The sequence below is a fragment of the Anarhichas minor genome, unplaced genomic scaffold, assembly GCF_050575085.1.
Source record: "Anarhichas minor isolate MPS153535 unplaced genomic scaffold, ASM5057508v1 ptg000031l, whole genome shotgun sequence".
Lineage (NCBI taxonomy): Eukaryota > Metazoa > Chordata > Actinopteri > Perciformes > Anarhichadidae > Anarhichas > Anarhichas minor.
Window position 1 is genome coordinate 5,380,001 of NW_027466477.1, and position 15,000 is coordinate 5,395,000.

Here is a 15,000-nt window from a genome sequence, read left to right on the forward strand (position 1 = left end):
ACAAGGTCCTCCGGGAGTTTGCCTTTTCTCCATTTACACTCAGCCTCTCTTAGACTCCGTCTGTCAGTACGCACTGAGTCCGACAGACACGGGGCAGGTGGAGTTGGCCGTGCAGGCCTGGAGGTGAAGGGACAGAGGTTGTCCAAAAAAGAGGAAAGGGTGGAGAGGAGAATATCAGTAGCAGCATCAGGGGATAGGAGAGAGAAGGATTCAGGGTCAGGGAGAGCAGAGGTAACAGAAGAGGAAAGATCAGCGGGGGAGAGGGAGCGGAGATGACTACGGGTAGAAACCATGTGGGTAGGTGGTGGAAGTACGGGGGGAGAGGGAGTAGGACGTAGGACATGAAATAGTGGTCAGAGAGCTGGAGGGGAGTGACTCTTCCAGCTCTTATTTTGACGAGTGCGTCTGTTCTCTTCCAGCTCTTATTTTGATGAGCGCGTCTGTTCTCTTCCAGCTCTTATTTTGACGAGTGCGTCTGTTCTCTTCCAGCTCTTATTTTGACGAGTGTGTCTGTTCTCTTCCAGCTCTTATTTTGACGAGCGCTTCTGTTCTCTTCCAGCTCTTATTTTGACGAGCGCGTCTGTTCTCTTCCAGCTCTTATTTTGACGAGCGCACCTGTTCTCTTCCAGCTCTTATTTTGACGAGTGCGCCTGTTCTCTTCCAGCTCTTATTTTGACGAGTGCGCCTGTTCTCTTCCAGCTCTTATTTTGACGGGTGTGTCTGTTCTCTTCCAGCTCTTATTTTGATGAGAAGGGTCTGGTGCGACAGCAGCTGGACTCATTCGATGAGTTCATCCAGATGTCGGTTCAAAGGATCGTGGAGGATGCCCCGCCCATCGACCTGCAGGCTGAAGCCCAGCACACCTCAGGAGAGGTGGAGGAGCCGGTGAGGATCTGAATTAGGACCCATACCAGGACCTGGTTTAGAGATGTTCAGAGCGATGTCCTTTAGTTGCAGTTCTGAGGGTATCTGTAGGAGGGTCCTGGTTTAAGCCTTTGTGTCACATCACTGTGACATCTTGTGTTTCAGCCTCGTTACCTGCTGAAGTTTGAGCAGATTTACCTGTCGAAGCCAACCCACTGGGAGAGAGACGGAGCTCCGTCTCCCATGATGCCCAATGAAGCCAGACTGAGAAACCTCACGTGAGTCTCTACTGGTCTCCCTTAATCTCACCTGGTCTCCCTTAATCTCACCTGGTCTCCCCTTCTCTGTGTGAAATCCCCCCCAGGTACTCGGCCCCCCTCTATGTTGACATCACAAAGACGATCATAAAGGAGGGTGAGGACCAGCTGCAGACTCAGCACCAGAAGACCTTCATTGGTAAAATTCCCATCATGCTTCGCTCCACCTACTGTCTGCTGAGCGGCCTGACGGACCGAGACCTGTGTGAGCTCAACGAGTGTCCGCTGGACCCCGGAGGTTACTTCATTATCAACGGCTCTGAGAAGGTATGACATCACCACGCACTGTTCTCTAGCGCCACATAGTGGATACAGGAACTGGTGGAATATTTGCACGACATAATTTCCAGCGCCACAGTACACGCATTAAAAATACATCTAACTTGTGGGCGCGCTGTCTGATGGTCGCCAATGGTCCTGCCAATACCCCCGAGACGCAGGAAGATAGATAGATACGTAGATAGATGCTTTATTCATCTCCAGGGGGAAATTTGTATGTTACAGCAGCAAGACATACAAGTAAGCAATGTAACAGTGTAACCAAAATATTAAGTATTAAAAAATGCACAATATATACAATGAAATAGAATAGTGTTGAATTAACTAACTAGGTAACAAACAGTAGTGCAAAAATCCACCCGCAGTAAAGAACAGTGTAGCAGTGAGTAGTTATGTGGAGGATGATCTGGCCAGAGGTGATTTGTTATAAAGTGTTATTGCAGAGGGCAGGAATGTTCTCCTGTATCGGTCCTTGTGACAGCGGCGCTGGATCAGTCTGTTGGAGAAAGTGCTCTGCTGTCCCTGCAGTAGAATAGTAGTTTGTTCACAGAATTTAATGTATTCTGTGATACAGTTCGTCATGCTGTTGAGGTCCTCCCTATATGGTCCACACAGCACATCCCAATCCGTTGACTCAAAGCAGTCCTGCAGGGCGTCATTAGCCTCCTGAGACCACCTCCTCACAGTCCTGGTGGTCACAGGCAGCCTCTGCACCAGAGGAACATACTTAGGTGTCAACGGGATCAGGTCGTCATCAGACCTACCAAGGGGGGGAAGGGCAGTGGCACTGTATGCCTCCTTAGCATTAACATACAGTAGGTCCAGAGCTTTATTGTTCCTTGTGGGGCAGTCAACATACTGGTGTAAGGTCGGCAGGGCTTTATCCAGAGTGGTGTGGTTAAAGTCTCCAGTAATTGCCAAAAACGCACCAGGATGTTGACTCAGCAGTCCAGACACAGTGGAGTGGATTGTGTCCTGCATCTTTCTGGACTTTGTTCCAGATATGTGGAGCAGAACAACTGAACGCTGCTTCTCCATGTTTAGTTCTGACTCTGGGAACAGAAAGTAGACCGGTCCCAGACGACCTAAGGGGTCGGGATGGTTCATGAGGTAGCAGCACATCAGAGATGTATTTTGGCTCTAAACCATTCAGTGCTTTATAAACCAGCAGCAGGATTTTAAAGTCAAGTCTTTGTTGGACACGAAGCCAGTGCAAAGACCTCAGAACTGGAGTGATGTGATCCACTTTCTTGGTCTTAGTGAGGACTCGAGCTGCAGCGTTCTGAATCAGCTGCAACTTTCTGACTGACTATGATTGACTTTTTACAGAGAGCTGTAAACACACCGTTACAGTAGTCGAGTCTACAGAGAAGCTAACGCAGAGAAGCTAACGCAGGAGAGATATGATCTCTTTTCTTAGTGCTGCAGCATTCTGGATCAACTGGACAGATTTGAGAGTTATTCGAGCAGCCTGCTAATAAAGAATCACAGTAATCTAGTCTAGAAGTAACAAATCATGTTTCTGCATCTCTGATGATTTTGATGGTTTCTCTGATCTGTTAACTGGTGTGTTGATGGTTTCTCTGATCTGTTAACTGGTGTGTTGATGGTTGCTCTGATCTGTTAACTGGTGTGTTGATGGTTGCTCTGATCTGTTAACTGGTGTGTTGATGGTTGCTCTGATTTGTTAACTGGTGTGTTGATGGTTTCTCTGATCTGTTAACTGGTGTGTTGATGGATTCTCTGATTTGTTAACTGGTGTGTTGATGGTTTCTCTGATCTGTTAACTGGTGTGTTGATGGTTTCTCTGATCTGTTAACTGGTGTGTTAATGGTTTCTCTGATCTGTTAACTGGTGTGTTAATGGTTTCTCTGATCTGTTAACTGGTGTGTTAATGGTTTCTCTGATCTGTTAACTGGTGTGTTAATGGTTTCTCTGATTTGTTAACTGGTGTGTTGATGGTTTCTCTGATCTCTAAACTGGTTCCTCTCCTGGTGTTAAGGTGCTGATTGCTCAGGAAAAGATGGCCACCAACACGGTGTATGTGTTTGCCAAGAAGGACTCAAAGTACGCCTACACAGGAGAGTGTCGGTCCTGTTTGGAGAACTCGTCCCGTCCCACGAGCACCATCTGGGTCAGCATGATGGCCAGAGGAGGACAGGTGAGTCCTAGATACATTTAATGAACTCTATTGCTATCATCTTGATACACAACAAGAAGACAAGGGCGATTGATTATTTATTGCTTCTCACTCTCAGGGAGTGAAGAAGAGTGCCATCGGTCAGAGGATCGTGTCCACGCTGCCATACATCAGACAGGAAGTTCCCATCATCATCGTGTTTCGGGCGCTGGGCTTCGTGTCGGACAGAGACATCCTGGAACACATCATCTACGACTTTGACGACCCAGAGATGATGGAGATGGTCAGTCTGATTATCAGTTATTGATCAGGTCGTGATTGTTAGTTCATCATTAACAGACTCTACAGTTGGAGTCATTGGGTCGCATTCACCTATATCTTTAATTTATCTCATTTTCTTTTAGTTCTGAAGAAAAATTTACCACGTGTTCTTAAATCACAGAATTGTTCGTATAATTATGAATACCGTAGTAAGTTAAAGATGTGTCCCAGTTCATTCTAATTAACATAAGTAAACACTAATCCACATAGAAGGGCATGAGACAAATATTATAGATCATAAAAAAGATCCTATATAATACAACTGTAGAATATAAGAAAACTCTATAACCATGTGTGCTCTTGAGTCTGTGTAGATTCTGTTTTGGGGAAAACCGCGTAAGTTTACGGTCGGTGACATCACAGCCCATTGTAAGCCCACTGGGCTGTGATGTCATAAGTGATGTCACTGTGCCTCCAGGTGAAGCCGTCTCTGGATGAAGCGTTTGTGATCCAGGAGCAGAACGTGGCGTTAAACTTTATTGGTTCCAGAGGAGCGAAACCCGGAGTGACCAAAGAACGAAGAATCAAATATGCAAAAGAAGTTCTGCAGAAAGAGATGCTGCCGCACGTCGGAGTCAGCGACTTCTGTGAGACCAAGAAGGCCTACTTCTTAGGGTGAGTCCCACCTGTATAGGTGTCTTTTGAGACCAAGTCCGGGTCAGTATGTAGTATGTCTGTAGATTCAGAGGTTTCTGCCGGTTAAAGAGGAGTTTTTCTTGAATGTTGGGATCTCTGTATATTTTAGGTCTAGATCGGCTCTTCATGAAAAGTAACTCGACATAACTTCTGTTATGATTCAGCGCCATATAAATAAAAATGGGCTTGACTTGAATTGTGTATTACTGTGTGTAGTATGTGTGTATTACTACCTCTTGAGGTACATGGTCCACAGGTTAGGGTTAGTATCTGTGTATTACTGTGTGTTAGTGTGTATTACTACCTCTTCAGGTTAGGGTTAGTATGTGTGTGTTAGTGTGTATTTATAGTGTGTATTACTACCTCTTCAGGTTAGGGTTAGTATGTGTGTATTTATAGTGTGTATTACTACCTCTTCAGGTTAGGGTTAGTATGTGTGTATTTATAGTGTGTATTACTACCTCTTCAGGTTAGGATTAGTGTGTATTTATAGTGTGTATTACTACCTCTTCAGGTTAGGGTTAGTATGTGTGTATTAGTGTGTATTTATAGTGTGTATTACTACCTCTTCAGGTTAGGATTAGTGTGTATTTATAGTGTGTATTACTACCTCTTCAGGTTAGGGTTAGTATGTGTGTATTAGTGTGTATTTATAGTGTGTATTACTACCTCTTCAGGTTAGGGTTAGGATGTGTGTATTAGTGTGTATTTATAGCGTGTATTACTACCTCTTCAGGTTAGGGTTAGTATGTGTGTATTAGTGTGTATTTATAGTGTATTACTACCTCTTCAGGTTAGGGTTAGTATGTGTGTATTACTGTGTATTAGTGTGTATTTATAGCGTGTATTACTACCTCTTCAGGTTAGGGTTAGTATGTGTGTATTAGTGTGTATTTATAGTGTATTACTACCTCTTCAGGTTAGGGTTAGGATGTGTGTATTAGTGTGTATTTATAGCGTGTATTACTACCTCTTCAGGTTAGGGTTAGTATGTGTGTATTACTGTGTATTAGTGTGTATTTATAGCGTGTATTACTACCTCTTCAGGTTAGGGTTAGTATGTGTGTATTAGTGTGTATTTATAGTGTATTACTACCTCTTCAGGTTAGGGTTAGTATGTGTGTATTAGTGTGTATTTATAGTGTGTATTACTACCTCTTCAAGTTAGGGTTAGTATGTGTGTATTAGTGTGTATTTATAGTGTGTATTACTACCTCTTCAGGTTAGGGTTGGTATGTGTGTATTAGTGTGTATTTATATTGTGTATTAATACCTCTTCAGGTACATGGTCCACAGGTTGCTGCTCGCTGCTCTCGGCAGAAGAGAGCTGGACGACAGAGATCACTATGGCAACAAGAGACTGGACCTGGCTGGGCCGCTGTTGGCCTTCCTGTTTAGAGGGTGTGGCTTCTGATCATATATTTACTTATATAAACATTAATATGTATTATCATTTACAATGTTATTTTAAAGTACATTGAATCAGATCTGTATTCTGAGAATGAATATAACATCACCTTCCTGTTCAGCATGTTTAAGAACCTGTTGAAGGAAATCAGGATCTACGCTCAGAAGTTTATCGACAGAGGAAAAGACTTCAACCTGGAGCTTGCCATTAAAACCAGAATCATCTCAGACGGCCTGAAGTACTCACTGGCCACTGGAAACTGGGGGGATGTGAAGAAGGCTCACCAGGCCCGAGCCGGAGTGTCACAGGTGAGAACACCTGATCCATTCATTCATCGAGTTCTGGTCACAGCTCAGTGAAGATGTTTTCAGATCCTCATCCAAACGTCATCCTGTTTATTCTCTTCTTGTAGGTGTTGAACCGTCTGACCTTTGCTTCCACTCTGTCTCACCTCCGCCGAGTCAACTCTCCAATCGGCAGAGACGGCAAACTGGCAAAACCCAGACAGCTTCACAACACTCTGTGGGGAATGGTGTGTCCGGCCGAGACGCCCGAGGTAAGAAAACAGAAACAAAGGATCCTAAAATAAATATAACCTGACACGAGACAAACAATCTGAATCTAGTTTAACTCTGGAGACACAAACTGAGCTCAATCTATTGATTAGTGTTCTCAATAGATTGATGATCAATGTGTTTCAGGGTCACGCTGTGGGTCTGGTGAAGAACTTGGCCCTCATGGCCTACATCTCTGTGGGCTCTCAGCCGTCTCCCATCCTGGAGTTTCTGGAGGAGTGGAGTATGGAGAACTTGGAGGAGATCTCACCTGCTGCCATCGCAGAGTCAGTCGCTTCAGCATGATTTTATGTTTTAACTGAGATGTTTTAGTGCAGTAGTGAACTTCATTCTTCCTGTAGAATGTCTCAAACTGACCTACATGAGGCTTTTATTTTGAAAGACTGGGGCTGGGTGGGGGAGAAAGGAGAGGAGACAGAATCATAATGTATGAAACACAGAGGTTATTATACGACAGGCTTCATCACAAGCATTTCAGGTAGAGTTCACTCTCTGGGGCTTTTATTTTGAAATGGGGTGTGGGGGGGTGGAAAGTCCTCTTAAAATCTCTAAGACCTGAATGACTGTATGAGAGAGAGAGACATAGACAGAAAGATAGAGAGACAGACAGACAGACAGACGGTCTAACAATGCCTCCAAGTCGTGTGTGTGTAGAGAGACACAGACAGAGAGCCTGCGTGCGTGTGTGTAACTGGTTGCCATGGTGAGGACGCACCTGGTGTTAGAGGCAGACTGATTAACAAACGTTACAGTAAACTGATTTTGAACAAAACCCCTTTTAACAAAAAGCAGGAGTCTGAGTGCCAAAATATGGATACCGTGAGAAAGATAAGACTCTGCCGAACGCGCTGATGTGTTTTTTATGTTTGTGGTGTTAAAAATGTGAGCTCCAGAGCAATAGACAAAACTGGTACCGTCTGCTTTCTTTGAGAAATGAGTGGTCAGATTTAACATGGAGTCTAATGGAGCAGTTGGTTGGAGTTCATGTCGCTCTGCGGCTCTTTGAGCCAAATGTGTAAATCTGTGGGATTCCACAGTCATTTGTCTACGACAAGGACAAGATGACCTACTTTTACATCCACAAATTTTGCATGAAGAGTGAAAATTGTGGACTCAGTGGCAAAAGACAAATGTTTTTTTCACAAGAATCTCAAGCTGCTCTTCACTCTAGCGGTGACATCACGCACTCTAAGATGCGCAATACACACCCATTATAAAAGCAGAAAAGGACTGAAAAAATCATAAAAGTTAAATTGCTGCAGTTCAAAAAGTGTAAAATATATCAAAAAGCTGAATCATGTGGCAATAGCTCAGGGTTTTCTCAACATTCTAAAGTTGAAATGGTGTCTGTAGCTGAAAGTATGAGGAAGGATTTGAGATTTGAAAGTTGAAAAAGTTTAAGAGGATTTGAAAATATTCTCCATAGACATCCCATTCAAAAACAAGTTGAAAAAAGCTTAATAATTCAAAAAGTTGAAAGATTAGAAATATGAAGAGACAGCAGACATAAGCTGAAAGAGCTGAACATTTTGATATTTGAACGGTTTCTGTAGCTTAAAAAATGCAGAAGGAGATAAGTGCCAAAAAAAAGGGAGACGGAAGAAATAGTGGAACTAGAAAATGCATTTCCTGCTGAAAATGCGTTGGAATGCTGAAATGAATTGTAAAACAATTGCTGAAAATTGAGAAATGGGAGACTACCCGTCTGAAAAATGTTGAAGCCCGAAAGCATTTAAACTGCACTGCTAAAAACCCTTCTAGTTGAAATGTCTTACTATGGTGTCTGTAGCTGAAAGTATGAGGAAGAAGAAGGCTTTGAAAGTTGAAGAAGTTTAACAGGCTTTGAAGATTTTCTCCATAGAGATCCCTTTCAAAAGAAAATTGCAAATAGCTTAATATTTCAAAGAATTTAAAGATTACAAATATGAAAATTCATATCACCCCTCTCCTGAAAGAGCTGAACATTTTGATATTCGAATGGCTTCTGTGGCTTAAAAAATGTCCGCAGTAGTGATATTTGTAGTAGTAGTACTAGAAGTTGTAGTTGTAGTCGAAGTATCATTAGTAGTAGTAGTATTTAGAAGAAGTAGTAGTAGTAATAGCTGTAGTAGTGCTCGTAGTATTTAATATAGTAGAAGTAGTAGTAGTAATAGTAATGGTAGTATTTGAAGTAGCAGTAATAGCAGTAGTAGTAGTACTAGTAGCAGTTGTACTAATAGCTGTAGTAGTATTAGTACTGGTAGTAGCATCAATAGCAGTAGTAGTAGTAGCAGTTGTAGTATAAGTAATAGTAGTAGTGGTAGTAATAGCTGCCGGCGATCGGCTCGCCCAGGCCTCCCGCCTGACCCCCCCGCCCGGTCTGCATTGCACCCGACCCCGATGCTTGTCCCTACGGGTGGTGGGTCCACAGGGTGGCTGCTCCATGCTGTTTATTCGGGCTGAGCCCGACCGGGCCCCATGGGCGAAGGCCCGGCCACCAGACGCTCGCCGACAAGCTCCCCTCCTGGGTCTGGCTCCGGGAGGGTGCCCCGGTTTCCCTGGTCCGGGCGAGGTGGCTGGCACGTCCAACTGGGAAGAGACCCCGGGGAAGACCCAGAACACGCTGGAGGGATTACATCTCCCAGCTGGCCTGGGAAGGCCTCGGGATCCCCCAGAATGAGCTGGAACATGTTGCCGGTGAGAGGAAAGTCTGGGTCAGTCTGCTTGGCCTGTTGCCACCGCGACCCGACCCCGGATAAGCGGAGGAAAATGGATGGATGGATGGATGGTAGTAATAGCAGTAGTGGTAGTAATAGTATTGATGGTAACAGTAATAGCAGTAGCAGTAGTAGTAATAGTAGCAACAGCAAAAGTTGTAGTAGTAGTAATACTAGAAATATTAGCAGCAGCAGCAGTAGTAGTAGTAGTTGTCGCAGTATTAGTAAGAGCATTCGTTATTTCAACAAAAAAGCCTAATTTTGACCTTAATGTTTAAATACAGTTAATCCATGGGGCTTTTATTTTGAAAGGGTGGGGCTGGGTGGGGGAGGGAGGAGGAGACATAATCAGAAAGTATGAAACACACAAACAGAGGTTATTAAATGACAGGCTTCATCACAAGCATTTCAGTTAGAATTCACTCTATGGGGCTTTTATTTTAAAATGGAGTGTGTGTGTGTGGGGGGGGGTCCTCTAAAGATCTCTAAGACCTGAATGACTGTATGAGAGAGAGAGACACAAAGAGAGAGAGAGAGAGGAGTGCATGTGTCTGTGAGTCTGTGTGTTTATCAACATCACTAATTAGCTTAATCAGAAACACCTGTCCTTGCAGCCTTTCCATGGAGATAAAACAGGGAAACACCTCTCAAACAAATCCTCAAAACTCCCATAACTGTAGCTCCTATTGCTCCGATATTAATAAATGAGAGGAAGGATGAGTTGAAGAACAGATCCTGTAAAAATTGTGTCTGTAGTGTAAAAAATGTGGCTTAACTGGCGATCTAGAAATGGGGTACCGTGTTCTGTGGAAGATGTTTTTGAAGCTAAATTTAACATTGGTCTCTATGGAGCAGAAAGTTGGTTTTCCTCTCAATTACAGGCTTCTGTGCCAAATGTGTAAATCTGTGGGATTCCACAGTCATTTGTCTACGACAAGGACAAGATTAGCTACTTTTAAATCCACAAATTATGCATAAAGAGTGAAAATAGGGGAGGCAGTGGCAAAACAAATCTTTTTTTCACAAGAATCTCAAGCTGCTCTTCACTCTAGCGGTGACATCATGCACTCTAAGCTGCGCAATACACACCCATTATAACAGCATTCCAACAATAATCAAACATTCAATGTTTAAATAAAACTTCAACTGTGCTGCAACTCTGTGACTTTACACGTGATATTTTGTGTTCTAATGTTTTAGCGCCACTAAGATCTTTGTAAACGGTTGCTGGGTAGGAATCCACAAAGATCCCGAACAACTGATGAACACACTGAGGAAACTTCGCAGACAGATGGACATCATCGTGTCCGAGGTAACAAAACCAATTTTATATAATAAAAAACTCTTGTATCAATCCATTACTGTCATATCCACGCCGACTAACCGTCGCGTCCACGCCGACTAACAGTTGTTAAATATCTGAGCTCAGGGTTCCTGCTGCTTGTGAACATTTCAGGTATCGATGATCAGAGACATCAGAGAGCGTGAGATCAGAATCTACACAGACGCTGGACGAATCTGCCGACCACTACTGATCGTCGAGAAACAGAAGCTACTGCTGAAGAGACGACACATCGACCAGCTGAAGGAAAGAGAGTACAACAATTACAGGTGAGACAGACTACAGTTGAGATGGTAAATGAAATGAGAGATTATTTATTTATTATTAGAGTATTTAGGGCCCGAGCACCGACTTAGTCGGAGCGGAGGACCTATTGTTCTTCTGATTATTATTATTATTTCACCACTTTCATTGCAAAAAGGAGGTGCTTGGGATACTGGAAACCTTTTGAAATTTGGCACGCAAGCCAGAATTTGCGAAAATTGCAGTCTGATTGCAGTCTGATATGAAATATTGGCTCGATAGCGCCCCCTATTCCATCCATCCATTTTCCTCCGCTTATCTGGGGTCGGGTCACGGTGGCAGCAGGCCAAGCAGGCTGACCCAGACCTCCCTCTCACCGGCAACATGTTCCAGCTCATTCTGGGGGATCCCGAGGCGTTCCCAGGCCAGCTGGGAGATGTAATCTCTCCAGCGTGTTCTGGGTCTTCTCCGGGGTCTCTTCCCAGTTGGATGTGCCTGGAAAACCTCCAGTGGGAGGCGTCCAGGAGGCATCCTAATTAGATGCCCGAACCACCTCAGCTGACTCCTTTCGACGCGAAGGAGTAGAGGCTCGACTCCAAGCTCCCTCCTGATGACCGAGCTCCTTACCCTATCTCTAAGGCTGAGCCCGGCCACCCTACGGAGGAAGCTCATTTCGGCCGCTTGTAGCCGCGACCTTGTCCTTTCGGTCACGACCCAGAGTTCGTGACCATAGGTGAGGGTAGGAACGTAGACCGAGTGGTAAATTGAGAGCTTTGCCTTCCGCCTCAGCTCCCTCTTCACCAAGACGGTCCGGTGCAGCGCCTGCTTTACTGCTGCAGCCGCACCGATCCGCCTGTCGATCTCCCGCTCCATCTTACCCTCACTCGTGAACAAGACCCCGAGATACTTAAACTCCTTCGCTTGAGGTAGGCACTCCGTCCCCACCTGGAGGGAGCAATCCACCGGTTTCCGGCAGAGAACCATGGCCTCAGATTTGGAGGTGCCCCCTATTGAGTAGCCCCAACATTGGGTTTCACCCAGCTGTATAAAATTTGGTAGGTATGTGGAACGTGATGGGACGTCCAAAAAATCCTCTTGCAATTTTTCACTAAACCCAACAGGAAGTCGGCCATTTTTAATTTTATGACGTTTTTTGACCGTTTCAAGGCGTCGTACTTTAACGAACTCCTCCTAGAGATTTGACCCGATGGACTTCAGATTCGGTCAGTATGCTCTTGAGACCTTGGCAGTGAAAAGTTACTCAAAGATCAAAAAGTTATCGAACTATGTATCCGTGGCGGCAAAAAAACACCATTCGCCATGAAACAGGAAGTTGTTGTAACTCGGCCGTACATTGTCTAATCTGCTCCAAATTTCTCATATGTCATAACATCCTGACCCCGAACACATCTATATGACAATTTAGAATCATAGTAATAGCGCCACCTAGTGGCAACTGGAAGTTGTTAGTTGTGTACTTTGACATCCTGCTCCTCACAAATTAATCAGATCCCTCTAAAATGTTGTCAGAAAAGTCTTAAGACCTTGATAATGCTTCATTGTGAAAATTGTAAGAAGTTGTCGAAGGGCGGCTCGGTGAATTTCGATCCTTCGCCATGAACGAATATACCGATGTAACTCGACTCCACATCATCAGATCTTTACCAGATTTCACATGTTTGATTAGACTCCAGTCCTGAAGACATCTGCAGGCCAATTTTTAATCATAGTCATAGCGCCACCTACTGGTAACAGGAAGTTAAAGTGTTTATACTTTGGCTCGTTTCTCTTAGTAGGTAAATCGGATCAACATCAAATTAGTTCCACACAAATATAAGAAGTTCATAATGCCAGTTCATGGAGCTTTTGATGTTTTGTCGAACGCTGTTGCCGTGGCGACGCAGTCTTCGTTGTGAAAAACGAAGGTAATTTTGAGAGGCTAAAAATGCTTGAAACATAAGCAAACTTGGCAAGCAGATTACAAGCCCGAAATGTAGTTATAGAATATGATTTTATTGGTTCAGAGTGGCAAATCGGCTTAATAGCGCCCCCTACAAAATTTTGACGAAGCAGCCCTCGCAGTGCGTTTCACATAGATTTACAAAATTTGGTAGGCTCATGTATCACATGTGGACTTAAAAAAAAAAGTCTCTTGAAAGTCTCTTGGGACCATGCTCTAAACGCAGGAAATATCATCTGACTCGTGCACGCAGTGTGTGATGGTCACAGAAATGCATGACTGCATAAACCAGAGAGGTGCCAGAACCCTCGACGTGCGTGAAGCTGCGAGGGCCCGATCAATGCTGCTCGCAGCTTTAATTATTATTTATAATTCATCCAGTTAAATTTGAAAACTGTAATAATAAATAATGTTGAGATAATATTCAATTGAACTTCCTTTAATTAATTTAAGTCAGTGGACTACATACAGACGTTAATACAACTGTTGGCTATTTCAATAATTATGGAACTAAATCATAGAACAAGTTAGACATTATTGTCTAATATTGTCTAGTATATTAATTAAATACCTCTGTGGTAGAGTTTGACTATTGTTCCTGTAGTTTCTGGATTGGTCTTTTATAGTTTGATGGTTGTTACGAAAGTTGTTCCTGTAAAATTTGTTGGGAACTCTGGTAAGGTTTCTGTTGAATTAAAGGTGTTGTTGTTCGTCTTTTGTTTGTGCTGGACAGCTGGCAGGATTTGGTGGCGAGCGGTGTCGTGGAGTACATCGACACTCTGGAGGAGGAGACGGTGATGCTCGCCATGACTCCCGATGACCTCCAGGAGAAGGGCGTGGCCTACTGCTCCACTTATACACATTGTGAGATCCACCCGTCCATGATCCTCGGAGTCTGTGCTTCTATCATCCCCTTCCCCGATCACAACCAGGTACAAAATAAAACTAGGAATTATTTATAATGTCAACACTCTTTCTCAGTGACATGTTCCACCATTTTCTTTGGTCTGTTCAGTCTCCCAGGAACACCTACCAGTCTGCTATGGGTAAACAGGCCATGGGGGTCTACATCACCAACTTCCATGTACGAATGGACACGCTGGCTCACGTGTTATACTACCCTCAGAAACCACTAGTCACCACCCGGTCCATGGAGTACCTACGATTTAGGGAGCTGCCCGCAGGTAACACACCTGTACAGTCAACAGACTATCTATATCTATACACTCATTAGATGAGTTTATATAAATCCCAAATGAATTCAATAAGTTTCAGTTGTAGGTCAGCCCATTGTTTTGAGTCTCAATACTTAACTGAAAACAGGTGAGTTTTCTTTGTCTGTGTTTTTAGGCAACTTTGTTGTTTGCCCTGCTTGCAGACTGTCAGGCAGAGCTCTTTTGAGCATCTCTACCTGAAGCTTTCTTCTTGTGTTTCAGGTATCAACTCCATCGTGGCGATTGCCTCGTACACAGGATACAACCAGGAGGACTCTGTGATCATGAACAGGTCGGCCGTGGATCGAGGCTTCTTTAGGTCAGTTACTAACTTCTACACCTGAGTGTGTTACTGGTGTAACCAGACTTTTGGATACTGGTGTCAGCCAGATGTTTCTGGTGTAATTCTGCTGTTTTTCCTCCTCCAGGTCTGTTTTCTATCGATCCTACAAAGAGCAGGAGTCTAAGAAAGGTTTTGATCAGGAGGAGATCTTTGAGAAGCCGACACGTGAAACATGTCAGGGTGAGAACTGATGAGAAAAACTAAGCGCTGACTTCTGTCTTCTAGTCTAGTGTTCGCAGTATGAAAACACCTATGTATCATCTCAGGTGTTATAACAGCATCCAGTCACAGGTGTCGGATTCAGTGGTGGGCGGGGATAGTCTTAAGTCACAAATTGAGAATAAATTAAAATCATCCTCAGGTATGAGACACGCCATCTACGACAAGCTAGATGATGACGGGCTTATTGCGCCCGGCGTTCGTGTCTCCGGTGAGGACGTGATCATCGGGAAGACGGTGACGCTGCCGGAGAACGACGACGAGCTGGACAGCACCAACCGTCGCTACACCAAGAGAGACTGCAGCACTTTTCTGAGAACCAGCGAGACCGGCATCGTGGACCAGGTGATGGTCACTCTGAACCAGGAGGGCTACAAGTTCTGCAAGATCAGGGTGAGAGTACATTACATCAGACATCAGACCTAATACACCTTTCAGTTAAA

At 44.1% G+C, this 15,000-nt stretch overlaps 1 protein-coding gene across 2 annotated transcripts in view; it reads left to right on the forward strand.

The window, feature by feature from the left end:
- The window catches only part of polr2b (RNA polymerase II subunit B), a 35,992-nt gene that overhangs the window by 4,383 nt on the left and 16,609 nt on the right, over nucleotides 1-15,000 (forward strand). For both annotated transcript variants that reach the window (XM_076105200.1, XM_076105201.1), the window contains exons 3-19: nucleotides 735-885; nucleotides 1,030-1,142; nucleotides 1,229-1,448; nucleotides 3,463-3,621; nucleotides 3,719-3,883; nucleotides 4,340-4,536; nucleotides 5,839-5,958; nucleotides 6,087-6,273; nucleotides 6,378-6,521; nucleotides 6,667-6,806; nucleotides 10,437-10,548; nucleotides 10,693-10,847; nucleotides 13,515-13,713; nucleotides 13,797-13,965; nucleotides 14,218-14,314; nucleotides 14,424-14,518; nucleotides 14,700-14,950. In XM_076105200.1, coding sequence (XP_075961315.1) covers nucleotides 735-885; nucleotides 1,030-1,142; nucleotides 1,229-1,448; nucleotides 3,463-3,621; nucleotides 3,719-3,883; nucleotides 4,340-4,536; nucleotides 5,839-5,958; nucleotides 6,087-6,273; nucleotides 6,378-6,521; nucleotides 6,667-6,806; nucleotides 10,437-10,548; nucleotides 10,693-10,847; nucleotides 13,515-13,713; nucleotides 13,797-13,965; nucleotides 14,218-14,314; nucleotides 14,424-14,518; nucleotides 14,700-14,950 — 2,674 coding nt within the window. The remainder of the gene's footprint in view (nucleotides 1-734; nucleotides 886-1,029; nucleotides 1,143-1,228; nucleotides 1,449-3,462; nucleotides 3,622-3,718; nucleotides 3,884-4,339; nucleotides 4,537-5,838; nucleotides 5,959-6,086; nucleotides 6,274-6,377; nucleotides 6,522-6,666; nucleotides 6,807-10,436; nucleotides 10,549-10,692; nucleotides 10,848-13,514; nucleotides 13,714-13,796; nucleotides 13,966-14,217; nucleotides 14,315-14,423; nucleotides 14,519-14,699; nucleotides 14,951-15,000) is intronic.